This window comes from Rhinolophus hipposideros, assembly GCF_964194185.1.
Source record: "Rhinolophus hipposideros genome assembly, chromosome: 14".
Taxonomy (NCBI): domain Eukaryota; kingdom Metazoa; phylum Chordata; class Mammalia; order Chiroptera; family Rhinolophidae; genus Rhinolophus; species Rhinolophus hipposideros.
In genome coordinates, this window is record NC_138060.1 from 11958062 (window position 1) to 11984585 (window position 26524).

The 26524-nt window shown below is 40.5% G+C and overlaps 1 protein-coding gene across 4 annotated transcripts in view; it reads right to left on the reverse strand.

Annotated features, from left to right (window-relative positions):
- PTPRG (protein tyrosine phosphatase receptor type G) overlaps positions 1-26524 on the reverse strand; it is a 705739-nt gene that overhangs the window by 139713 nt on the left and 539502 nt on the right. For all 4 annotated transcript variants that reach the window (XM_081072430.1, XM_081072431.1, XM_081072429.1 and 1 more), the window contains exon 6: positions 18449-18515. In XM_081072430.1, the coding sequence (XP_080928556.1) occupies positions 18449-18515 (67 nt within the window). The remainder of the gene's footprint in view (positions 1-18448; positions 18516-26524) is intronic.

The window sequence follows — 26524 nt, forward strand, 5'->3', positions numbered from 1 at the left end:
TGAACATACGTTACTGAATTAAACTCCTGAGTTGTTTTGTTTCCCCCTTGAGTTTTCTAAGTTCAAACTTAACATCAGTTTTTACTATCTTCCTAAAAATACCATTTCCTGCTCAGTCCCATGGGCGGTGACCCACTGACAAATGGGGTACTCATGATGCTTAATTCTAAGTCAGAAACAATTTTATAAACGGCAGCCCTGTACTTCTAGCACTTCCCACAAAGCCTACATAAGCCACACTTAACTGGCTCGACCTAAGACTGAATATAGCCAGCTAGAAGAAGGAAGAATATACTTTTTAGCTGAAAACTCAAACTCTTCTACTAAGAAAATCTTAATACATGTAGACATTGTAAAGTAGAAGTGCTAGAGCCAGGCCCCTTAGATTTGAATCCTAACTCATCTACTTAACGGTCTGAGACAAGTTATTTAACCTCTTTGTAACAGTTTCCTCATCTGTAAAATGGGATTATAATAGTATCGACCTCATAAGGCGATTCTGAGTATTAAATGAATTAACATTAGTTACGGCTTAGGAGGGTATCTGGCACAGAATGAGCACATTATGTGCTTGTTAAATGAATCTTCTCATAAAAGGGCAGTTTGACTCCAAACCCAACCTGTTCAGAGCATTCTGCCTCCAACTTTTATCCTAATTAGTAATTTGAATGAAAAACATTCCTTTCCCAGCCACTTAACTAGTTGAGAAAAATATTTGAAATACTCTACTTATCCTAGCACTCATTCCATTATACCATTATAAGCAGGCACTGTGCATTACTTGATAAAAGAATCGAAAAGAAATGAATCTCATATTCCAATTTCAAGGATCCCAGTGCTGTATGCAGACAATATTATATTTTAATAATTAATTGTTCATCAAAGAAAAAGATGAGGAACAGGGATGCTAAACTCAAAGTTATTCAAATTGCAAAAATGAATAATGTATGACTTTTATATTAAATACACACTGTATTAAGTAGTCTACATTTCACCCACTCTGTCTTTCATTTTTACACATTTTGACCGACAATATGAATAATCAGTTAGGGGAGGTTTATTTAGAAAAAGAAATACCTTATTTGAATGCAAACGGAGTATATCTGAAGATGATTACATTTTTCTTATCAATTAGAAAATTTTGTAGGAGGACTTTCAAGTCGTGGTGAACCATTAAACCCAGCACGGCCCAGTTATCCTTGCAGTTTCCTTTCAACACTAAATTATATCTGGCTCGATTCTGTGTAATTTCTTATTTCTGATAGCAGTGCCAGGAGGCAATCTTTAATTAAAGAAAATTTGAAAGATTCAAACATGCATAATTGGATTAAAAATGTGATCATTAAAACATTAGATGATAATCATCTGATTGATTACATTTTTTTCAGTGTGTTAATAACCTAATATTTCCAATGCTTTAGTTATATAGGAGAAAAGAAAGCCCTTTATAAGATACGATGAACAATCAACATACAGGAGACTTATGCAGTAACCAAGAATTATGGAATTGCATTGAGCGCACGCGCACGCCACACACACACCCCGCCCAATGACCAAAGTATTACACTGGAAGTTGTATGGACAGCATGTGGTGATCTCTAGGGATAGGAAGACTGGTACCACCCCAAAACAGGGAATCAATCAATTTTAGGGAAGTGTGTAAGATTAAACTAACAATTAAATGCCCAAGCTTCTATTTTTATGTCAATGATTGTTTAGTTTTTTTTCAGGGTTTCCCAAAACTTTTTAAAAGGAAAAGCTACTACTTTTTTTTTAAATTCGCTGGGGTAGGGCTAGCCTTCTGCTTCGTGTTAGGGAGAACAGGGGGGAATGATGGTGGAAAAAACTGGGTATTAGGTCACTCTAAATGGGGAAAGAAGATTTATGACAGTGCTGCTCAGAGTTAATATGCATGCAAATTACCTGGGGAGCTTGCTAAACTGTAGATTATGATCAAGTACGTGTAGGGTGGGGCTGAGATTCCACATTTTTAATAATGCTGACCACACTCCAGCATCCAGTTTCTATGAGGACTGTACCAGTGTGTCCCTATATTCTCTGTAGCCTCACCTATTGCTACTTTCTGACCCTTAGGTTGAGCCACAATGACCTCTTTGCTGTTCCAGGTCACACTACCCCAGGGCCTTTGCACTGGCTCTTCCCTCTGCCTGGAACATTTCTTCACTGCTCTCTACTCATGGTTGGTTTGGGACCAAATGCCTTTCAGCTGCTAACAACTTAGTCATATTTGAATGATGCATTTCTCGATGAGGTTTCTCCTGATTACTGTCTAGAACATGGCAATCTTAAGGGCAGGGTCACTGAGAAGGAATCACTTGATTAAACATCTGAAGGCAGAAGTGAACTATGTGGCTACCTGGGGAAAACATTCCAGGCAGAGAGAAAAGCCAAAAGCCAGTGTGCGAAAGGATTCTGCCTGGGGTGTGGCTGGAGTGACATGAGCAAGAGGAAAAGTAGAAGAAAAAGTTCAAGAGCTAAAAATATGACAGGTTCTAGGAGGAAACGTCCACTGCTGGTTAAGTACAAGCTGGAATTTGATGAACAACTGGGAAGCAGCCAAAACACTAGACACAGAGTCAGCGGTTCTGGGTTAAGTCTGGATAAGCCATGACTGCACCGTGTGATCTGGGAGGAGCAAAGGGTCTGCTGGGTTGGTGACACGACACAGAAGCCAGAAACGGGAGGTCAAGATGGAAAGAAAGAGCCTGAGGGCCAGATCCCGGGATTTTGGGAGCGTGGCATCCAGAAGTCATCAGGAAGGTGAGAAAGCATTAGGTTATAATGAAGACGGCGGCAGATGCCTCCCAGATGAGTTAATTTTATGATATAAATACAAGCGATGATGCTTGCTGTATGTAACCAGATGCTGACTATCAGGCATGTCATCTCTGTGTCATCAATAAGGAGAATGAAATGGGAAAGGCAGGGCAATGAAATGGGGCTGGCCCATTTTCAAGGCGTAGCTATCTGCAAGGCTTCGTGATAGATGATTTTAAGGAAGAAGCACTAGACTGCCGCGACAAGATCCCGGGGAAGTCTCCCAAGAACCACGGAGAACTGTGGGGTTCCAAAGTGTTTGAAAGGGTGCTAGTTCCATTTCATTTTACAAATGAGGTCCAGGGAAGGAAAGTGACTGAACCAAGATTACTTAGTGAGGTGGAGAGTGAACCTGGACCTCCTAATGCAGAAATATTCTCCACCAGTGCGCAGAAGATTAAATGTATACCCCTCGGCCTTCCCTACAGGCACAGTCCAGAGACAATCCTACAGGCCCATATTACGGCATCAATATCTAGTATTATTACAGGGTCTGGGCAAGGGTGCCTAGAGAGGGAGACAGTTCACCTGATTAATCAGATTCCTGTATTCGAGCCACTGAATGATAGTCATATAGTGACAAAATAACAAAATGATAATAAAATCAAGAAGGCTGGCCAAATGAGAACCAGCTTCAAATTCAAATCTAACCTAAAAGGCATCACTTTTGAAGTCTTTTTCTGTCTTAACATTATTGTTAACGACATTATTAGTGATAAAATAGAAGCCACACAGCATCCCATTTCCTGAGTTTAGCTAAGAAAAGAAACAGAAATAGCTAACATCTAAGGTGGGAGGTTTGACACATCAAAATGCAGGAAACTATGGAAATGGCTTAAGTGCACCTGTTTCTAGAAGATTTTGAGATCAAAAGTATTCAGATAAGCACCCGCCCTTCCTGGCTCCATAACAGACATGAGCCAATTAGTCAAGCCCAGGGTGCTGCCTATTTATAGCACACTTTCAGGAAAGTCCCATGTAATTAAACGCTAGAAACATAAACTTCAAATGGGGAAATTCTGTCGCATGTTAAGATGTTCAAAATTACCAGTGGGCTATAGATAATAAAGCACTAGCTCTTCCATTCAAATGGGAGACAATAATGTGAATGCTTTCTTTAAGGTAAACCCTAAAACAGAAACCTCTTTAATTCCGTTGATACACATTTCGATTATATGGTAGTTTGGGCAAAATCAAATCACCATCTCTGTAAAGTCTATCAAATAGGAAGGGATGATCTGAGTGGGTGTGTACACTGTCCCAACATAAACCAAACATAGTGTAGAGACAGTCTTAGTAGAGCTACTGTAATAGCTACAGGGTAGATAAGGCAGAGTTGACAGCTTTCCGTGGAAAGCGCCAGAGAGTATTTAAGCTTTGCAGGGCAGGGAGTGTCTATCAAAACTACTCTGCGTTGTGGTATAAAAGCAACTACAGACCATACGCAAATGAACAAGTGTGGCTGTGTTCCAATAAAACTTTATTTACAAAACCAGGCGGCAGGCCAGATTTGGCTCACAGATTGAGCTTGCTGATCTCTGATTTAGAGGACAGTAAACACATGCCAGGCACCCTACCTTCTCGATACTTTCCTTGCCTTAAACCATTTAATAGTAATGCCCAAGAGGGAGGTACTTTCATTATCCCCATTTTACACGGTGGAACCTCAGGGACAGAGAGATGCAATTTGTACAGGATCACAGAGCTCACCAAGCTGAAGAGCTAGAATTCAGATCCAACACAGCCTAAACTCTGAAGCATTGTTCCAGATTTCTTGCTTGCTTGTACTCCTGAGAGTCAAATTTCAGTGAAAAATAACAAAATTCCATTTCTTTAAAAGTATTCCATAATGCAGACTTTTTATAAAAACTTACTCCAAAGTTCCAACTGCTTATTCATGTGAACGCGAGATTATTTTGCAGGCAACTAACATTAGCCTTTCTGACCAAGAACGGCAAAGCCAAAAAAAAAGAAAAAAAGAAAAAATTTCCTCTTGAGATTAAAATTTTCCCAAAGAGAGGGAAAATTTTGTTCCTCGTCTTACCCTCAACACATTGAGTAGCACTTTTTAGGCACTCGGTGGGTGGGAGGATGAAGAGACACTATGATTAAAAGAACTTCAAGCTAACAAAACACAAAACAGGCCAAAGCCTTCAAACCATATTAACTCACTTCTGCTCCATCTTCTTGCTGCGGGATTATAATGACAGACTACTATTTCTGCCTAATAGAGGATTCCCCTCCAAAAAAATCCTTTGTTCTAGGACTTGTTCTCTTCTTCCAAAGTCCATACAAGATATTTTTCATAAAACGTCAGCCATTTAGCCTCCATCAGAAAGTTTACGTCAAGATCTTTGACCCCAGGGATATGATCACAATGGTGCCGGAGTGACAGTGACAGAATACGGTCCTGTTAAGTGTGTCTTCACTGGCCCCTTCAACAATCTACATGATGGACCTCAATCCAGACTGAAAGATGCAGGTGGTGATCCTGGCTGAGAACAGAGGGGGAGATGGCCTGGGAGCAACGGGACTCAGTATGGAGTCACGGAGGCCTCGCTCAAGTCACCCAGCCAGGCCGCTTTCCTGGTTGCTCTCTGTACTGGGGGCTATGCCAGCTGTATTGCAAGAGGGTTTCTGGAGGACTCTTGTCATGCTGATTGGACCCTGGGCTGGTAGCAGTGAGGGGCCTTTGTTTTTCTTTCTGTCACCTGACATCCCAGCACCTTGATTTCTTATTTCCTTTTTTCTATATTCCAAAAGGAGGTACTGGCTTCCCAATTCATCTCTTAATGATATGATCCCAAGGCAGTTCTTTCTCTGGCCTCTAATCAATTTGTAGAGAGAACAAACAGCTTGCCAGGGCTACTTATGGTAAAAAGTTCATAAAAAAGAGCTGCCACTCCCCTCTTTGCTTGTTGTGAAGCCACTTGGTGCTTGATGGGTCCCATAGGAAAGCACTGTCTGGATCTTACTTTGTAATGCTAATCACTGTCTTCTTTGATTGTGAAATTTAACATATGAGCAGAAAGGTGCACAAAACACAAATGTACTGCAGACAAATGATCCCAAGGCAAACCTTGGTGGGACCACCACTCAGAACAGAAGGTGCCCTTGCCACCCTCCCTGAGCCAGGCCCTCATCACTTTTCCATGCCGCCCCAAGAGTCACCACCATCCTCTTTTTAAAATAATCATTAGGTTTTTTTTTCCCTTTTAGTTTAACCACCTACATGTGCAACCCTAAATCATATAGGTAAGGTTTTCTCAGTTTTTGAACTTTAGGTTGAGGAACGCTCTATGCACTCTTCAGACTCTTACTTTATCATGGTTCTGAAAGGTGCCCATGCTGTTGGAGGCACAGATTCTCCTCGTTTCCATGGAAGTGAAATGTTCGCTTGTGTGGCACACTATGCTGTATTTATCCAGCTTGCTAACAAAAGGCATTTGAGGCCTTTGTAGGTTTGGACAGTTAGAAAATCAATGCCACAGACATTTTTGTACACTTCTCATGATACGTTACATCTGAGTTTCTCTAGAGGACACACACAGTAGTGAGACAACTGAATCAACTTGATGAGACACAGCCAAGTTCCCAGCCAAGCAGTAGAGTTCCCAGCATTCCTAGCGTATTTGACTATCTGGTACGTGCTGCTAGATTATTGCTGAGATTTGTGAATATAACATCTTTGAGGAATTAATGTATTAAATATGTGGTGTATTGTTTAACTGATTTACAAATAGTCAAATGCACAAGTCTAAGGGGACAAGGTGGTAAATTTTTATATTATACCTATTAGTCATCCTGCAGGTCAAGATACATAATATTTTTATCCCCCAAGAAAATTCTCTCATATCCTTTCTCATTCAATATACCCTCCACCCCACTATTCTGACTTTTATCACCATAGATTACTTTCCCTTGTTCCTGAACTGTATATAAATGGAACCATGCAGTATGTGCTCTTTTGTTTCTGTGTAAACCAAGTAGTTCATTATTTTTAATTGCTGGGTACTATAACATGGTATGAATATACCACAGCTTTATCTATCTAGGCCCCATCGGCAGACGTGTGGGTTGTTTCCACTTTGGGAGTATCACAAACAAAGCTCCCGCATACAAGACTTCTTGTGGACACCTCCCTTGGATATCTACCTACATGTGGAATTGCTGGCTCGGAGGGCAAGGCATATGTGTAACTTTGGCAGAAATGGCCACATGGCTTTCAGAAAGGCTGCACCATCTGCATCTCCACAGCAGTTGTCACGGAGTGCCAGGAGTGCCACACCCTGGGGCTGGTTTCTTTTTACAAAGAGTATTTGTGGCCAGTGATGCAAGGCCAGTTGGATAAGATAAAGCCTACCCACTGCTTTAAAAGGAATTCAGATAGTTCCAGATCCAGTGTCTCTTCTAGGTTATTGTTAGTCATAGAAACCTCAATTCTAGCAGGTGGGATATGGAAAAAAGGACAGATGAGGAGGTACCAGCGTGTTCCATCACATGAAAACGCTTGACTGGGTAATCACTTTGCAAACTGATCATATTTCTTCCCTTTCTGCTAGGTGCCTGGATTAGTTCTAGCTGTTCTATGGCTTCGTCCATAGATTTGGGGAGTTGATGATGAGTATCCCACGGCCGAGGAAAGAAGGGGTGGAAAACATAGCAAGCAAAAGTGAACCCAGGGAATAAACCAGTTAGGCAGGGAATCTACTCCTTAAGGAAACTTTTGATCTTCTCATAGCCCCAACTCTCATTGCTGAGTGTTAACAACAAAAGCTTGTAAAAGCCTCAGTTTATGACATTATCAGAAATGTGTTCTCAGGTGACAATTTATTTGTACTTGCACTGATAGCTTTTTTGGAAGAGCCTGGGGAGGAAGGACAGGCAGCAGAGTCACCTCACTCTGACTGGCGTCCGTGGCAATTTCTAACTGTCCCCTCCCATTCCACTCCCGAAAGTGGTACATTCAGCAGAAGACGTAAGTGATAGCGTGGAGGGGGACAGGCAAAGAGGGACAGAGAGTCAAAGCCCAAGAACCAGACAGTCACTCAAGGAAGCTTCCTTTCCAAAACAAAACATTCGTCTTTCTTAGATAACTAACATGAGGGAATAAATGGTTAGTGTTTCAATGCCTTTTGGCAGTATTCTAGAATATGTACACTAACAGCCTGCTGGGTTTTCTTTGAGTGGCTACTATGGAAAAGAATAGAAAGCAGGTAATCCAAAAACTTGAAAAAATACTTTGTAATTGACATAGGATATAATGTATATTTCTTAGCATTGGTCAATTGGGTAAAGCTACTTATAAGGGAATACCACATTTCTATACCAATTCACATTCAAGTTTGTGGATGCAGACTGGGGATACAAGTAACTCCCATATAGCACGGTTGTTGGGTTCCTTCAAAATGACATGTTACACGAATCTGCATTACACGAAATAAAGAACTAGTACAAAAAAGGGCGTTAGGTTCCAAAAATTAAAAAAAACATACTATTATATTTTTATAATTAAGATAAATATCTTTATTAAAGTGATTCCCACCAAAAAGTATAATATATTAATATGTATTAAATAATGTTTTCTTCATCACTACTAAGCTTTTATTACGTTCCATTTTGTTCGGGGATTTCCCTAATTTCGAATGAGGTATCTTTTGCTCTTAAATGCTCTTATTACGCTCTGTGTTGTTCAGGGATTCCTCTAATTCTCAAACCGTGTTAGAGTGAAACCGTGTTCTAGGATGCCATGTTGTACAAGGGTTTTCCCCAATTCTCAAACCGTGTTAGAGCGAAACCGTGTTATAGAAGTGCCGTGTTATACAGGGATTACATGTAAACCAAATTTACAAAAACTAGAACTAGGATTATATGCTCCACTCAAAAGACATAGGATAGATGAATGGATAAGAAAACAAGACCCATACATATGCTGTCTGCAAGATACCTACTTCAGATCAAAAGACACACACAGACTGAAAGTAAAGGGGTGGAAAAAGACATTTCATGTGAATGGAAATGAAAAAAAACACTGGGGTAGCAATGCTTGTATCAGACAAAATAGACTTTATAATGAAGACTATACCAAGAAACAAAGGAGGACATTACACAATAGTAAAGGGATCAATCCAACAGAGAACATCAACCTAATAAACATTTATGCACCCAACACAGAAGCACCTAAATATATAAAGCCAATATTGACCAACATAAAGGCAGAGGTCAACAGTACACAATCATAAAAGGGGACTTTAACACTCCACTGACACCAATGGACAGATCTTCCAGACAGAAAATCAACATAGAAAGAGCAGCCTTAAATGACACCCTAGACCAGATGGATTTAATTGATGTTTTTAGAGAATTTCACCCCAAAGCAGCAGAATATTCATTCTTTTCAAGTGCACATGGAACATTTTCCAAGACAAACCATATATTAGGCCACAAAATAAGTCTCATTAAATTTAAGAAGACTGAAATCATCAAGCGTCGTCTCTGACCACAATGGTATGAAACTGAAAAACAACCCCCCACCCCACTCCCCAAAAAACTGAAAAATACACAGATAGAGGGAGGCGAAATAACATGCTACTAAATAATGAATGAGTTAACAATGAGATCAAGGAAGAAATCAAATATACCTTGACACAAATGAAAATGAAAACACAATGACCCAAAATCTATGGGACACAACAAAAGCAGTCCTAAGAGGGAAATTCATAGCAATGAAGACCTACCTCAAGAAATAAGAAAAAATCACAAATAAACAGTCTAACTTTATACCTAAGGGAACTGGAAAAATAGCAAATGAAGCCCAGGGTGAACACAAGAAAGCAAATAATAAAGATCAGAGCAGAAATAAACAAAATAGAGACTAAGAAAAAAACAGTACAAATGATGAATGAAACAAATAACTGTCTTTTTTTTAAAAGACAAAATTCACAAACCTTTAACCAGACTTATTAAGAAAAAAAAGAGAGGACCCAAATAAATGAAATCAGAAATGAAAGTGGAAAAGTGACAACAGACACCACAGATATACAAACAATTTTAAGAAACTACTACAAGCAACTATATACCAAGAAATTGAACAATATGGAAGAAACGGATAAATTTCTAGAAGCATATAATCTGTCTTCCAAGGCTGAATCAGTAAGAAACAGAAAATCTGAACAGACGAATTACTACCAACTAAATTTAATCAGTAATCAACAAGCTCCCAACAAACAAAAGTCCTGGACCAGATGGTTTCACCGGTGAATTTTACCAAACATTCAAAAAAGAATTAACACCTATTTTACTCAAAGTATTCCAAAACAGTCCAAGAGGAGAGAAGCCTCCCAAACTATTTTTACGAGGCCACCATTATACTGATCCCAAAATCAGACTAAGACATTACAAAAAAAAAAAAAAACAACTATAGGCCTATATCCCTGATGAACATAGATGCAAGAATCCGTACCAAAATACGAGCAAACTCAATTCAGCAATACATTTAAAAGATGAAGTGGGATTCATTCTTGGTATGTAAGGTTGGTTCAATAACTGCAAACCAATTAATGTGACACACCACATAAACAAAATAAAAATAAAAATCATATGGTCATAGCAATAGATGCAGAGAAAATGTTTGACAAAAGCCAGCATCCGTTTATGACAAAAACTCTCAGCAAAATGGGAATAGAGGGAACACATCTCAACATAATAAAGGCCATATATGACAAACCCATACTCAATGGGGAAAAACTCAAAGCATTCCACTTTAGATCAGGAAAAGGCCAGGATGCCCACTTACACCAGTTTTGTTCCACATAGTACTGCAAGTTCTAGCCACAGCAATCAGATAAGAGAAAGAAATAAAAGGCATCCAAATGGGAAAGGAAGAACTAAAAGTGTCATTATTTGCAGATGACATGATATTATAGAAAGAAAACCCAAAAGATTCCACCAAAAACTATTAGAACTGATAAATGATATATCATTGTGGTTTTTATTTGCATTTATCTGATGGTTAGTGATGTTGAGCACTTTTTCATTTCTATTTGCCATTTGTATGTCCTCTTCGGAGAAATGTCTCTTCAGGTCCTCTGCCCATTTTTCAATTGGGTTGTTTGTTTTTTTGTTGTTGAGTTGTATGAGTTCCTTGTATATTTTGGATATTAGCCCCTTATCGGAGGCACTGTTTGCCTTACTCCTGTTAGAATGGCTATCGTGAACAAGACAAATAGTAACAAGTGCTGGAAAGGCTGTGGCAAAAAAGGAACCCTCATACACTATTGGTGGGAATGCAGATTGGTGGAGCCACTGTGGAAGGCAGTGTGGAGGTTCCTCAAAAAATTGAAAATAGAATTATCACATGACTCAGCAAACCCTCTCTTGGGTATCTACCCAAAAAAATCTGAAAACATTTATCCATACAGACATGAGTGCTCCAATGTTCATTGCAGTTTTATTTATGGTGGCCAAGACATGGAAAAAACCAAAATGTCCTTTGATAGATGAATGGATAAAGAAGTTGTGATATATATGTATATATACACATATACATACAATGGAATACTATTCGGCGGTAAGGAAAGATGAAATAATACCATTTGTGACCACCTGGATGGATCTTGAGATTATAATGCTAAGCAAAATAAGTCAGACTTTCAGAAAAAGCAGAGAACCCTATGATTTCACTGATACGTGGTATATAAAACTGAAAACAACAAAAGAACAAGACAAACAAATGAAGGAACACAAACTCACAGACATAGACAATAGTTTAGGGGTTACCAGAGATTAAGGAGGGAAGGGGTCTCTAGAAGAGAGTAAACAGGGTCTAATATGTGGTGATGGAAAGAGGACTGACTCTGGGTGGTGAACACATAATGTGAGATATAGATAATGTATTACAGAATTGTATACCTGAAATCTATATAATTTTACTAACAATTATCACCCCAATAAACATTAATTTTAAAAAAAACCTGATAAATGAATTTAGTAGGTTGGTACAAAAATAGTAAAGTAGCAGGATACAAAATTAATACTCAGAAATCGGTTATGTTTTTTTTTTTAAACAAACTGTCAGAGAGAGAACTTAAGAAAACAATCCCATTTACAATTGCATCAAAAAAGAAAACAAAAAAACTTGGGAATATATTTAACCAAGGAAGTAAAAGACCTGTATTCAGAAAATTATAAGACACTGAAGAGAGAAATTAAAGATGATATAAATAAATGGGACCATATACCATGCTCATGGATAGGAAAAATATAGTTAACATGTCCATACAACCCAAAGCAATCTATAGATTTAATGCAATCCCTATCAAAATACCAATGGCATTTTTTACAGAACTAGAACAAAAAAATCCTGGAATTTATACAGAACCATAAAAAATCCTGAATAGCAATGGCAATCCTGAGAAAAAAGAACAAAGCTGAGGTATCATGCTACCTGATATCAAATTATATTACAAGGCCATAGTAATTGAAACAGCATGGTCTTGGTATAAAAATGGACACATAGATCAATGGAACAGAATGGAGAGCCTAGAAATAAACCCATGCCTATACGGTCATTCAATCTATAACAAAGGAAGCAAGAATTTACAATGGGGTAAAGGTAGTCTATTCAATAAATAGTGCTGGGAAAACTGAACAGATAAATGCAAAAAAATGAAACTGGACCACCATCTTACTCCATACACATGAACCGAAACCATAACACTCCTATTAGAATATATAGGAGTAAACTCTCTCAGACACTACCCTTAGTAATATTCTTACTGATATATTTCCCCGGGAAAGGGAAATAAAAGAAAAATAAACAAATGGAACTACATCAAACTATAAAGTTTTTTCACAGCAAAGGAAACCATCAACGAAACAAAAAGACATCCTACTGAATGGGAGAAGATATTTGCCAACGATACATCTGATAAGGGGTTAATATCCAAATTTTATTCTAAAAGCATACAACTCAACACCAAAAAAACCCCAAACCAACCAACCAACAAACCAAGCAAACAAACAGAAAAACCTAACAACCCAATTAAAAAATGGGCAGAGGACCTCAGCAGACATTTCTCCAAAGAGGACATACAGATGGGCAATAAACACATGAAAAGATGCTCAACCTCACTCATCATCAGAGAAACGCAAATAAAAACCACAGTGAGATACCACCTCACTCCTGTCAGAATGGCTATTATCAATAAATCAACAAACAACAAATATTGGCAAGGATGTAGAGAAAAGGGAACCCTTGTGCACTGTTGGTGGCATTGCAAATTGGTGCAGCCACTATGGAAAACAGTATGGAGGTTCCTCAAAAAATTAAAAATAGAACTACTTTATGACCTAGCAATTCGACTCCTGGGTATTAACCCAAAGAAATCCAAAAAAAAAAAAAAACCCACACAAAAAACAACAACACTAATTTGAAAAAAATATATGCACCCCTACATTTACTGCAGCACTATTCACAATAGCCAAGATACGGAAACAACTGAAATGCCCATCAATAGACAATTAGATAAAGAAATTGTGGTACATTTATACAACGGAGGATTACTCTGCTATAAAAAAAAGAATAAAATCCTACCATTTGTAGTAACATGGATGGACTTAGAAGGTATTTGCTAAGTGAAATAAGTCAGCCTGAGGAAGACAAATACTGTATGATCTCACTTACAGGTGGAATCTAAAGAACAGAATAAACAAGCAAAAAAACAGAAATAGACTCAGATACAGAGAATAAACTGATGGTTGCTAGATGGGAGGGGGGTTAAGGGGATGAGTGAGAAAGGTGAAGGGATTAGGAAGTACAAATGGGTAGTTACAATATAGTCACAGGGATGTGAAATACAGTATGGGGAATGTAGTCAGTATGTTGTAAAAACTATGTATGGTATCAGATGGGCACTAGATGTATCGGGGGGAACCACTTCACAAATTATATAAACGCCTAACCACTGTGCTGTACACTGAAGGTAATATAAGATAATATTGAATATCAGCTGTAATTTAAAAAATATGTGTCTGTGTATATATGCTCATGGCATGTAAAGTACAGCATAGGGAATATCGTCAGAGATATTGGACTAGCTATGTACAATGTCAGAGGGGTAGTAGACTTGTTGGGGTTTTCACTTTGTGAGGGGTATAAATGTCTAATCATTATGTTGCTTTGTGTACCTGAAACTAATAAAAAAAATTAGAACTATACTAAGTTCTTTGGAACCAATATTTGTATTACGTGTGGGTACTCCCAAGGGCTGGTTCTTGTATATAAAAAGCACTATCAGTGACTGACTCCATGCCACGAACAAGAGTCACAATTTCTCCCTAAATCTTTCTTCTTCAGGGGATACTGGTGGTAGTGCAAATAAAATACCTGATTAGATACATTTCAGTGCTTCCATCTATTGCTGAATGGATAAGACAGGACCAGAGTCAATAGTAAATCACCTCTCTCCATTCTATCGATATTTCTTCATGGCTATCAAGTTTGTAAAAATCACAGTTTACTTAGAAAAACGAACACATACGAAACAGCACTCTGTTTTGCCAAGAGGTTTCTAGGTTTACCTCCCCCCAACATTAGAGAAGCAATGTCACGGAGCTCAGAGTCTCAAACATGCTACACCTCTCATCACCAGACACCTTCATGTATACTGTTCCTACTTGAAACCCTGCGCCCTCTTCTCTGCCTGGACAACTTCTAAGCATTCTTTCGTTCTTAATGGTCACTGAGGTCCCCGCAAGTCTGAGTTAAAATTTACTGCTCCTTATTCTTCAATGTAATTATATGCTTAACCGTCCGAGTCTGCCAAGAGCTTACACACTCAGTGAGGGCTGGTCCATGTCTGCTGTGCTTTCTATGCCTAACTTTGTGGTATGCTTAGATTAGGCACTTAATAACTGTGCACAAAAGCAACGAGCACTGCTGTAAGAACTTCTGAGCATTTTTAAAACTAGAGAACCAAGATATGATTTGGGGAATGTCATTGGAAGAATGTGAAGCTCTGTACCAACGATGGAAGTGCACCCCTAAGACCTTCCTTGCAGAGACAAAGTGCTGTGGGAAGACTCCTCAGCTGACAGCTTGGAGCTGCTGTACCTTTTGGGTCCACCCGGTGTTCCCATGGACGGCACTCTTATGGGGTGCTCCAGCCAGTGACCAAACATGGTGGGGAATCCAGGGCTGGGCCAGGCCTCTCACAGGCAGTCTTGGCTCTTCAGTTCTCCGACGGCCTGGCCAAGATGTTCTTAGCGCTGCCTTCAGCCAGTCCTCCTGGCTTCCGTCTCCCCTCAGCAGTGTCAGTTCTGTGCCGTGGTCCCAACACTTGCCCCGCCCCTCTCCACACACAGACTCCTTCTTCCTCTTCTCCTCATCCTTCACAGGCAGTCGTTCCTGGCCAAAACAACTCTACCGCACCTACAATTCCATTTTGGCGTCTGCTTCACAGAGACCTTAATGACCAAATGCCAAGTATGGCTGGCTGGTGTGACCAGATTATTCATTCCCACTCCAGCTGAAGGAACGTATAAGAGTCTTCCTATTAATAAAACATTCACTTAATGGGAAATTAATATTCTAAGATATGACTCCCAGAGCTGAAGAAATAAAAGCTAATTCTGGACTGTAACAAAAATCGATATTGATTTTTCCTCTTTACACACCACTACCGTCATTCCCAAGGCAGAGATTCTGTGAGGGGCACAATTATTTATGTCCCATCAAATTAACAGGTCATTCAAATCCCTCACCGGACCTTCAACTGAAAATGCTTCTAGTTCCAACAAAAGTTTTTTATTCAACTATCTCAAGTGTTCATTCTCTTTTGGAAGAATGAGAGAGGTGATGAGGGTTATCAAAATGGAAGTTAACAACAGCCCAAGAACGGAAGGCAAAATCATGTTTCCAACACCTGACCCTACTCCTTTGTCTTCCCAATCAAAGCAAAAACCTGAGTGGCCTTTAGTGTCTCCTCCCCTTCTTCCAGGTTTGTATTTTGACATTTTCACTGATTTGTATGCTTACTTGATTCATTCATTTGGTTACCGTTTATTGAGCATCTACTATTTGACACACACACACACAGACACACACACACACACACACACACCACACATGCACGGGTTCTTGCCCTCATGAAGCCTCCACTTCAGTAGATAATATATGAATAAATAAGCAGACAAAGTAATTTCTGATACTTTCATGTGCTCTGAAGAAAGAAACTTAGGCTGATGTGACAGAGAGTGATGGGAGTAGGGAGAGGATGGGTAATGTGATCTGATGATTCAGGAAGAATTTTCTGAGGAGGCAAGGTCTGAACTGAGAACTGGGAACTGAAATAGTAAGAGGGAGACAGCTTTACTATGAGTGAAGGGATGACCTTCCTGACAGGAAACAGAAACAGCCAATGAAAGGCTGGAAGGGGAAACACACTGGGAAGGCTGCATGAGGAGCAAAGCAGCCCCTCACCTTCCTCTAGGTCCTCGAGGGCTGGCCTCTATCTGTCTCAGTCAGCATGACAACCCTGTGACCACACAGGGTGGACACAAAACACATGTGCTGACTACGTCAGTGAACTTCCTTTACAGGTCATTTCTTTTTGCAGATCTCCCCTCTCAATTAGAAGACTGGGTTGAAACCGCATCCCAGCCATCTCTGCCACCCTCCCACTGCCTGGCAAAGCATCCCTACATATAACAGTCTCTTAAAGGGTAACTGTGGATAATGAGTAAGGATAACATGATTATGCCAGCAGCACACAGCTCATGAGCCGAATGATCACTATGAGTGTGCTTACTGAGACTTGGGGATCTGAGGGCTAAAGGAAGCCCAACTGGTTATTTTTAAACATGGAACCTCCTTCAATTATCACTGTGGAAATAAGAACACACAGGTCTACTCAAACGCCATAGCTGATGGAGTGCTTCCTCTCCGTCTGAAGAGTGGTACCTATTTTGAAGATTCTAGAATTCTTTATGGTGTGTTTGTTTTAAAACACGAAGAATAGTCTGGCGGAAGGAAGATCTATCTATCATTAACTATATTTCAAACTCCAAAACTCATTATCTACACTACGGACTAGAATTTCAAGAAGGAATGTGATCAATTGAGTGTTAAGGGAACCTTTTAGGAAAGGAGGTAGAATACACAGCACGTTGCCCACGACACTAGCTTTCTCTGCACTTGTGAAGCTGCCCAGAGTACAGGGCAAACTCCCCTGTCCTTCCAAAGCCCACTATCAACATCAAAACACAAATGTGCAGACAGAATCAGTTTAGGCAAAGTGTCTTGTGCCCTGGGGGAACGGTCATATGACCTACTTCCCAGCTCTGTGAGAGGTTTGCTTCAGAGACACAAACTGAAGTTGAGAAAAAGCAAAGGAAGCGTTTTACATGTAAACTTGTACAGGGTGTTTCCAGTCACCCTTCTTTTTCTGCGTTCACTTAGTTTATTATTGTTTCTTGCTGCATGACTGAATGGCTATGCGAGCAGAACAATTAATCCAAAATCCCATTTGCTTCAACTGAACACTGACAACTGGTTTTAGTTTCCCGGGGTGGGGGGTGGAGGGGAATGTTTGTTAAGCTCTGCAGAGTTGGCTAATGTCAAAAGACAGTCCTCCCAGAAAGGTGTGAAGGCGTTTTATCACAGCTGTGGAGATGAAGGGAGATTTATTATGGTTACTAATGCTACTTCTGCCAATGTCTTTGGAATTCTAATTAGAGTATTAAAACTTTGCAAATCATTATATTACATCTAGAATCCACCCCTCCTCCCCTGTGACAAGGGTACTTTTGAAATTAGAGGACCCTGATGTCATAGGTAATGATGTATTACTGATAATAAAGTTGCAGGAAAATTTTCTCCAATAAAAACCAGTTGGGAACGACAGAACCCATTTATCTTACTTTCTCGCTCAGTTTTATGCCTGAGGAAAAGATGTCTGCTGCACAGAACAATGGCCTAGCTTTTTCCATCCGAGCAGCTGATGATGTTTGCTCACATGCGACAAAGTTTAACGACTTGTCACGGCTACTTAAATTTTTTCCCTAAATCTGAGAGGCATCAGGAATATAATAACTATGTATGGTGTCAGGTGGGTACTAGATTTAACAGGCTGATTACTTCGTAAGTTACATAAATGTCTAATTACTATGTGGTTCACCTGAAACCAGTATAATATTGTATGTCAACTGCAATTGAAACATCAAACAATTATGTTTTAAAAATCTGAGTGGCAAATCAAGACATTTATGAATTAAAAGATAATTGACAGAAGAATAATTTTTTTGAAGCAATATGAGACAAGTGGCAGGTTCAACGGACATGAATGGCACATCTTAGGGCACCTTGATTTATAACACAGACATTCAAACTGGTACCTGAAAAGAAATAAATTGCTTACTGGTAACCCAGATCCATCTGTAGGTAATAAATGGGTGTGCTCTTTACCCATCAAATAATGGCTCTAATGCCCTTCAATATCAGTGAATGAGGAATGAGTGTCACCCTCTGTCCTCTGCAAGATAACCCCATTTCTTTAGGAAGAGATCTTGGCCCTTCACATCCCAGCAAAGGAAGTGCACGGGGCTTACTTACCGTGATGTACGACGCCCTTCAACCCATGGATAATAGGATCCAGTGCAGAATTGTCCCTTGGACTGACCTACATGTAAAGGAAACATGATTGGTTAAATGTATTGTGGCATCAGGCACAACAGTTTCAGTTTAATCTCCTAAGGAGAAGGAGGAAAAAATAGATGTGATCTAGCAAGCTGCTGAGGTCTCACATATAACATGGTTCTCACCAAACATAGGAGATTTAAGACATAATAATATCAAGTGAGGAAGTCTAAATCAAAAGAAACTTCTCAGAATACACGAGAACAGGAAAGGAACACCACAGACCCAGCAACATTTTGAAAAGCAATGGCAAGACTTTCCTCTTGCTTTGTTTTATTAAAAGTGGACCCTGATCAGCTAAAAACTCATAGAAAGTCATCACAGAGCAACAGCAATCCATCATTGACTGAATATTTCAATCTCTTATTGTGATCGTGTTTATTTCTCGTGTTTAGAAAATGTATCTGTTCCTTGCAAGCCTACTCTCATTCTAAGGACCTCAGTGTGCTGTGCCTCGTCACATATTTATAAGAGCATTTCTAAGAGTCACTCAAAAGCAGGAGAGAAAAGAGGAGAGGAGAAGAGCTTCAAGAGACAGTGTCTCCCACTTTCATTTCCTTCTAGGATTTTAAATCTCCCCATCAATCAAGCCTCTTTGATCTTGACCCTCACCCATTCTTTCCCTTAACATTCTGATACTGCTCAGCATATGTTCTCATTCTTGCCCTTTCTAGATTAAAATTCCACCAGTGTATCATAATTTTGGTTTGTAGGTACTTTCTTTTAGACACATATTGAAATATTTACAAATGAAATAGAAATGATGACTGAAATTTGCTTCAAAATAATCCAGGAGTGAGTAGCACAGGAAGACAGCAGGATATAAATGTAACAAGGTTGACCATTAATCAATCATTAATGACCTTGGGTGATGAGTACTGGATAAGTCATCATACAATTTTCTCTACTTTTACACATGTTTAACTTTTCCCAAATAAAGAGTTTTTCAAACTCCATCATCTCTGGTCAGCACAGCTCCTGAATTGGTTTTTTCAGGGATGGTATTTACGTGTAACCCCCTTTTTAACACAATGAAGTTGAGATACTAGTGAACTTTCAATGTATAGCAAGACCCAACTTGATGTTTCCTAATGATTCCAGAGGGATCCAGGGCCATCTTTGGTTAAATTTTAAGGTAACGGAAAACTTTCCACACTCCTTCCCTCCTTACGGACTCTCCCTGTTGGGTTGCTGTTCCCACTTTGCTCTTTGATAATAACCCGCACCTCATACTTTGCTTCCTCTCTTCTACCTCAGCGTCTCTAGGGCAGAGCAGTAAGTAGTTCTCAGCTGGAGGCATGTTTATCTGTCTCCCACTCCCCACTTCACATCCCTTTGGGGGACATTTGGTCACATCCGCAGACACTGTTGGTTGTCGCAAGCAGGGGTGGAGGAGGAGGGTTACCAGTATCAAGTGGGTAGAGGTATGGCTGCTGCTAAACATCCCACGGTGTTCAGAATAGCCACCCCCCACCCCCACCCCCCCCAGCCAAGGATTATCTGGTGCAAGGTAATGGTGGAGAAGCTGAGGTGGAGAAACCCAGGTTATGTGATCTGTGAGTAAACAGAGATTGCATATTGTCTAGATCCCTGAGTGATAACTAAATTGAAACACAGGTATCATTATACGGTATTATTAGGTTGGTGCAAAAATAATTGTGGTTTAAAAGGTTAAAAATAATTGCAAAAACTGCAATTACTTTTGCACCAACCTAATATGTTTATGGACTAATAAAATTATTTGAGATTTGGTCCTATATTGTAAACACTGTAGGTATGGGGGAAAAAAAAAGGCCCAGTGTATGAGATCACAAAGGTGGAATTCTGGGAGTTGGCATAAGTGTACTTCCAAATTTCCGAACAGGAGCTTTAACACAATGGTTGAAGCACAGAAACATTCTCCAAAGGCAAACATCCACAGAATATGACAAAAATGAAAAAAAAACTGTATTTGCACCATAGCGAATAACTGATCAAGAATTTTAAAACATGGTCGAAATGAAACCACAACTCAAGAACACAAGATAAGAAAGTTTACCAGTAAATGTGGCCAATTTTCAAAAGTGACAGAACAAAACAGGAGACCAGAGAAATATCCCATATCAAACTGAAGTTATAGACAAAACGATGGTCTCCCTCTCTCTTCTGCAGATTGAGGCTGGTAGACATGTCAATGCCAATTCAACCACCTGTAGTTACTTTCATACTTGTGGGAAATGGCAAAATGACCACAAACTTCCTGCCATCCCTTTCACAGGCATGTTTAAAGTTAACTCTGGGACTCCTTCCATCAAGAATGCACATCAACTTTTCTACCCTTTGAAACTGGGTACCACATGACTTGCTTTGGCCAATGTGACAATAACCAACACGATGTGGGGCGGGTCTTCCATAGGACTTCAATGCAGGGGTTTATACTCGCTTGCGACTCTTTGAAATCCTGAGACCACCAGGTGAACAGTCCCAGGCTAGCCTATTGGAGGATGAGAGAGCACATAGAGCAGACACAGGCAATCCCAGCTAAGGTAGTTCTAGACCCATCAGTCTGCCAACTACCAGACAGGAGAATGGGTCCATTCGAGACTATCCAGCCTCAGATGCACCCTGTGTAGTCTGCACAGACCAGCCAACCTATCGAATCATAAGGTCATTAAATAATTATTGTTTTAACTAATTGGGACCATTTGTTACAGAGAAAAATTTAGCTGTTAGAGTTTCTATGAGTGAGTAGAGATGGAGGGTGGGGGACAGGCTATGATATCAATAATTTTCTTAACCAATACACTTTCCTTATGGTTTATCTCACAGGTTTCTCAGGGAGATTCCATGTCACAAGGCACAGCACTTGCTGTCATCCTGATCAACTCATGTACTTCCCCAAAAACGTGTTATCCTTTCTCCACCATGGCAACATTTCACAGACACTCTGATTTTTGATCCTGTCTGCAGGGGCATGTGTTATACTCAGGTGAACACTTTAATGCATTTCGTTTGATTTGATGATGTGAAAACTCAAAGAAAAGTGCTCCTAATCCTTCATGACTTATACCCCCTGATAACATTTTTAGCTCATGCAAGAGGGAAATAACCAGACAACCTCATCCAATGTCAGTTTCTCATCCTTCTGACTAGACCATCTCTGTGTCTAATCACTCAGGCCTGACCTTACTGGAGCTCAAGAGCCTGACCCCAGATTCTAATCAAGCCCACAAATGAAAAGCCTTCTATAACGCCCGTTCACCTCCACAGCCTCCACTGCTGGTATATATAGCTGGGGCTGAGAAGATGGGTGAGGAGAAAGGATGAGAAAAATGGAGATGATTGGCTGGTCAGAGTAACTTAGTAATAATACTGAGCTCATTCTCCAGCTGAAATCTTGGTTCTAAAATTCAGGGTGGGGATCCAAATAGCACGCTAATAAGTGGGTTTGTTCCAGTAAGGCACAACCCTAACTGAAATAATCCCTTCCACTCAGTTTTAACCAATTTGCCACTTCAAAAAAACTCAAGGACATAAGTTAAGCAATTTGGTCAGTTTTGAAATATGCCTACAATAAAGAAGGTTGTTTTAGCAACCTGTGTTTACAAATTCTGGTCTCCATCCAGGGTCCAGGAGGCCAAGGGATAGGGAAAATATGGAAGTCTGAGCCAGAGATGAACCTTTCAGTGTCCCCATCTGTAAAATGGAGATACAATCTCATAATGTGTTATGAGGATTAAAGGTGTAATAGTCAGGGCATAATGCTGAGTACAAATGCAACATTCTACAGGGGTGGATATGATTCGGCAACAATTTGACCCAAACACTAAAATTTAGGTCAATGTCAAACAGCAAATTTATCCCTGAATGTCTCAATGTGCTTAGCTTTAAAAGTAATGCTTGAGTTCAAATTTCAAAAAAATCCAAATTTATGTTTTATTTGACATCTGTTCAATTTCATAATATGCCACTCCTTTTCAAAGCAGATGAGGAGTGTTCCTGGCTCTTGAAATTTGCTTCCTTCAAAACTTGAAGATCAAAGGAGTTATGCCGTAACACTGAGAAGGTAGCAATTGCACAAATTAGCTTAAAATAGACGAGAAGAAAATAGACACCCCCTTTCCCTGTAGACTTCGTGCTATCATTGCAGAACTTCGCTTCTGGGTACTTCCGTTTTTGAGCTTTCAAGGCGTTCGTCATCTTCAAAAAGAGGGCACACGAATGTGACATAAGGCTCTGGTTCAAGCTTTTAAGTGTCTTTAGATATAACCAAAATACATATAGACATTAGCAATATAGGAAACCATGATGTGTAGGTTTGGGCAAAAGGCCACAGTTATATAAATGCTAATGAAATCGAAACTTCATACAACTTTCTTTCCAAATAACAGTCTCCCATAAGGATTCAACCAACTATCAAATTCATAACCAAGTGATCAATAATGCCCAGCGATGTTTCTATAATCGAGGCTCTACTGGAGGGTTTGTGTTTCTTCAGGCTTGAAGCAAAATGAAATGGAGACAGAGAGGTCCCGGCAAACGGCGTGTGCCTGCGTTCGGACACACGCTGCCATTTACTTTTCCTGTCCACACTGCCATTTGGCCCTTGACTTGGATCTTAATAATCTTCAATCTATCAAGCCCTGGCCACCTGGCCACCTGGAATCCGACGTCACCAGCTGCTCCTCTAGCCCTATAAACGTCACATCCAGCCAGTATCCTCTGGTGGGAAAAAGGATTTATGCCTGCTGAGGGTGAGAAACCACCACGGCCCCTCGCTTCAGAGCAAAGTGAGAAACAGCAGGACCAGAGACTCTGCACAGTCTTTCGACTGGCAGGGACGATGAGCTATCCTCGCTGAGGACTGGCAGGTCACTGTATTCAGAAGTGACAGCGTCTTATCAGCACAGCGGTAAGCACTTCTCATCAGATCTGATCTGGTTTCAGATCTGATTCTCCTCCCCTTCCATGGCTCTTACTTAAAGAGCCATGTGGCGAGGATGCTGTAGCTTCTTTCCTTTCGGACATCAACATCTTGGCTACTAGTCGCCAGATGTTGGTTCCAGTTGCTGTCAAGAACTTTCCGGCACAAACCATTTATAACTTGGCTATTTTTCACTCAATTGTATTTCAGTTAGGCCTTCCCAGGAGACAGAGCACAGACCAGATTCCTTTATTAATAAGTTAAATATTTGTCAATAATTTAGGAAATGTGCCTATGTACACGAAGACAATAATAGCTTCAAACCACTAACCACTGATCTATGTTGAAAACACCATTCTTTTCCCAAATTTCCTTTTTAATACTCACAAATATGACTTCTGGTTGTACAGCCTATCATCTCATCGCTTCTAATGTACAAATTTACTTCTTCCTTTTTGATGTCCCAACACTTTCTAGTCTCTCCCGACTATCCCTGCTGCAATGAGATGACAAAAAGCAGAATCAAAGGGGCAGTAAGTATCTCAAACGGCCTGGAATAAAGTCAGAGAGGAAAGCAGAGCTACAATCCAGAGTTTGGCATAACCGAAGAAAAACGGACTCTGCAAAGCTGCAGGACTTTCCATGAAATGAAGGATTTCAGTCGCCCAATCAGCTAAAGGCAAGTAACCAAGAGTGGACACTCCCGGCCAGGAGGCTTGGTTTAACTTTGAATAATAAATTTCCAGCATCCTACATTTAGCCGAATCTGATAGAAATGCAAAACAGAGGCATGTCACAGGAGAAGGAAGAGCTCCAGTCGGAGGGGCAGGGTATGGCCTCCCTATCACCACCCATTTTCCAGCACTTGACAGCACACACTCCTGGGGATGGTTTCCATCTACAGATGAGAAAGCTCCAAATTCCTCAGCCACGGGATGGGATTAATATGACAAGGCAACACAATTAAAAATGCTAATAGGACCCAAACTCCCCCTTTCAAATGGAGCTCAAGCACTGACACGCTTACTTAATGTTAATTCATAATATTAGCAGAAACTAGTCAATTCACCAGTTATTCATCTCAGGAGAACTGAGATTCGTGGTCAGAGAAGGCCCCAGAGGAAGTGAATTGAATTGTCTTGCTCTACTTAAACTGCCATTCTCTGTCCTCTGCTCCCACCTCTCCAGCCCACCAGAGTATTTATTATTTAATTGTCACACTCGGCTTGGAGGAGCCTATTAATGAAAAAAAACAACAAAAACCAATGTAGCAGGGTGACCAAAAGGCCCAGTGCAAATCTGCACAACTGCAGAGCCTGCCAGCAGCTGGCTTGCCTATTGTCAGTACAGGCGATTTCTCATTTTCACCAGGATTAAACTGTCTCAGGCTGAGTTTCCAGTGCCATTTCCTCTGGTTTGGGATTCACTCAACACTCAATTTCAAAGGCAAAGCAAAAGAGAGCGAGGACGTGTGCAGGCTGGGGCTTGTGGCAAATGAAACTTTTATAGGGGCCCACATGGTGATTTTTGTCCTTCTTTGCCTTTTGAATGCCTTGTGTTTCAGAGCCAAGAAGGCAGTGGAGGAAGCCTTCACAGCAGTTAAAGACAGAGTCCCGGAGCCCACCTGTCCCACCCCTGCTCAAAGTGAAGGTTGCTCTTGAACTGAAAAGAGGCAAAAAAGAAATTCCAACCTAGCAAAGTACAACCTAGAGTCTTAAGCTACAGTGCAAACCATTTCACACAGATATTGTCATGACCTTTGAATAAAAAAAAAAAAAGTATGCGATCTGGGGAAGCCTGGGGCAAGAGAAGCTTATTTCGGGTTCAGTGACTAGCCTGCAAGTTTCTTTGGATTCACTGTGGCAATGCTGACAACTTTGACTTTCTCTTGTTAATAGGCCATGCACTGAAAAGCCCCAATAATATCAAAGGCTTAGGGGAGAAAGGAGAGCTGACTGTTACCATACGTAACAAGTGACTTCAACTGAAAACACATTAGATGTGAACTCTCACCTTTGCCTTTTCATTCCCCTGAAGCAAAAAGCTGCTCAGGGCATTCCATTTACAAAAGACTCAGAACCCAAAAAGCCCTGTGTGGAGACTGCTTTAAATCTCCACCATGTATGCAGCAAGAAAAATATAAGAGACGAGGCATAGAGGATCAAAGGGGTCGCCAGATTGAGCCTTCTGTTGAAATTTTTTTTCTTAGTAGTAGGTAGGGTCATCACTTTGGAGATACGGAGGTTCAGGTAACTAAGCATCCAGATGGCATTTAGAAGGGATGGGGGAAGACTATGTAAGTATCATGTAGGCATCACATATAAAATATTCAAATGAACTTGTTCACCTTACAGCTGTATAAAGAGGAGACGGGGGTAAATGGTATGGTATCCTTAGTCCAAATCACAAGAACCTAGCCCTCACGCTCATTCACTCAACGGATACCAACTGCCTACTGTGCGCTGTGGCAGGCTGACTGTAAGAAGGCTCCCCCGGACCCCTGACTTCAGGTATTCAAGCCCCTGTGTGCCTTGGAGGGTAGGCTGATCTAGTAGCTTACTTTCAGCCAGTAGAGTGTGGGAAAGGCAAAAGGAAATCATGTCTGTGATTAGGTTATGAGAGACCATACCCTCCATCCTGTCAGCAGACTCTCTCTGCCTACTCAGCGTGCACACCTCAATGAAGTACCGTATTTGCCGGCGTATAAGACGATTTTTTGGCCCCGAAAAATATGCCTCCAAGTGGGGGGGTCGTCTTATACGCCAGGTACACTTCAGATAGACTGCCCATAGTGCTTGCCCCGTGCCATAGTGGCCTCCCGATGCCCGCCCACTTCATTCCACATACCGTTCAGGCATCAGCAGCGCTGCTGGGTGTATGCTCGGCTGTTATGCGATTTTGCTGTTATGCGATTTTACCACACTCGCAAAATCGCACACAGCCGACCATACACCCAGTATGGTATCGCGATTCGCGATTTTGCGCTATCATACTGGGTGTATGCTCGGCTGTGTGCGATTTTGCGAGTGTGGTAAATTCGGGTTACCGTATATTTCTTTACATATGCATTGAAGATTCGCGATTTTGCG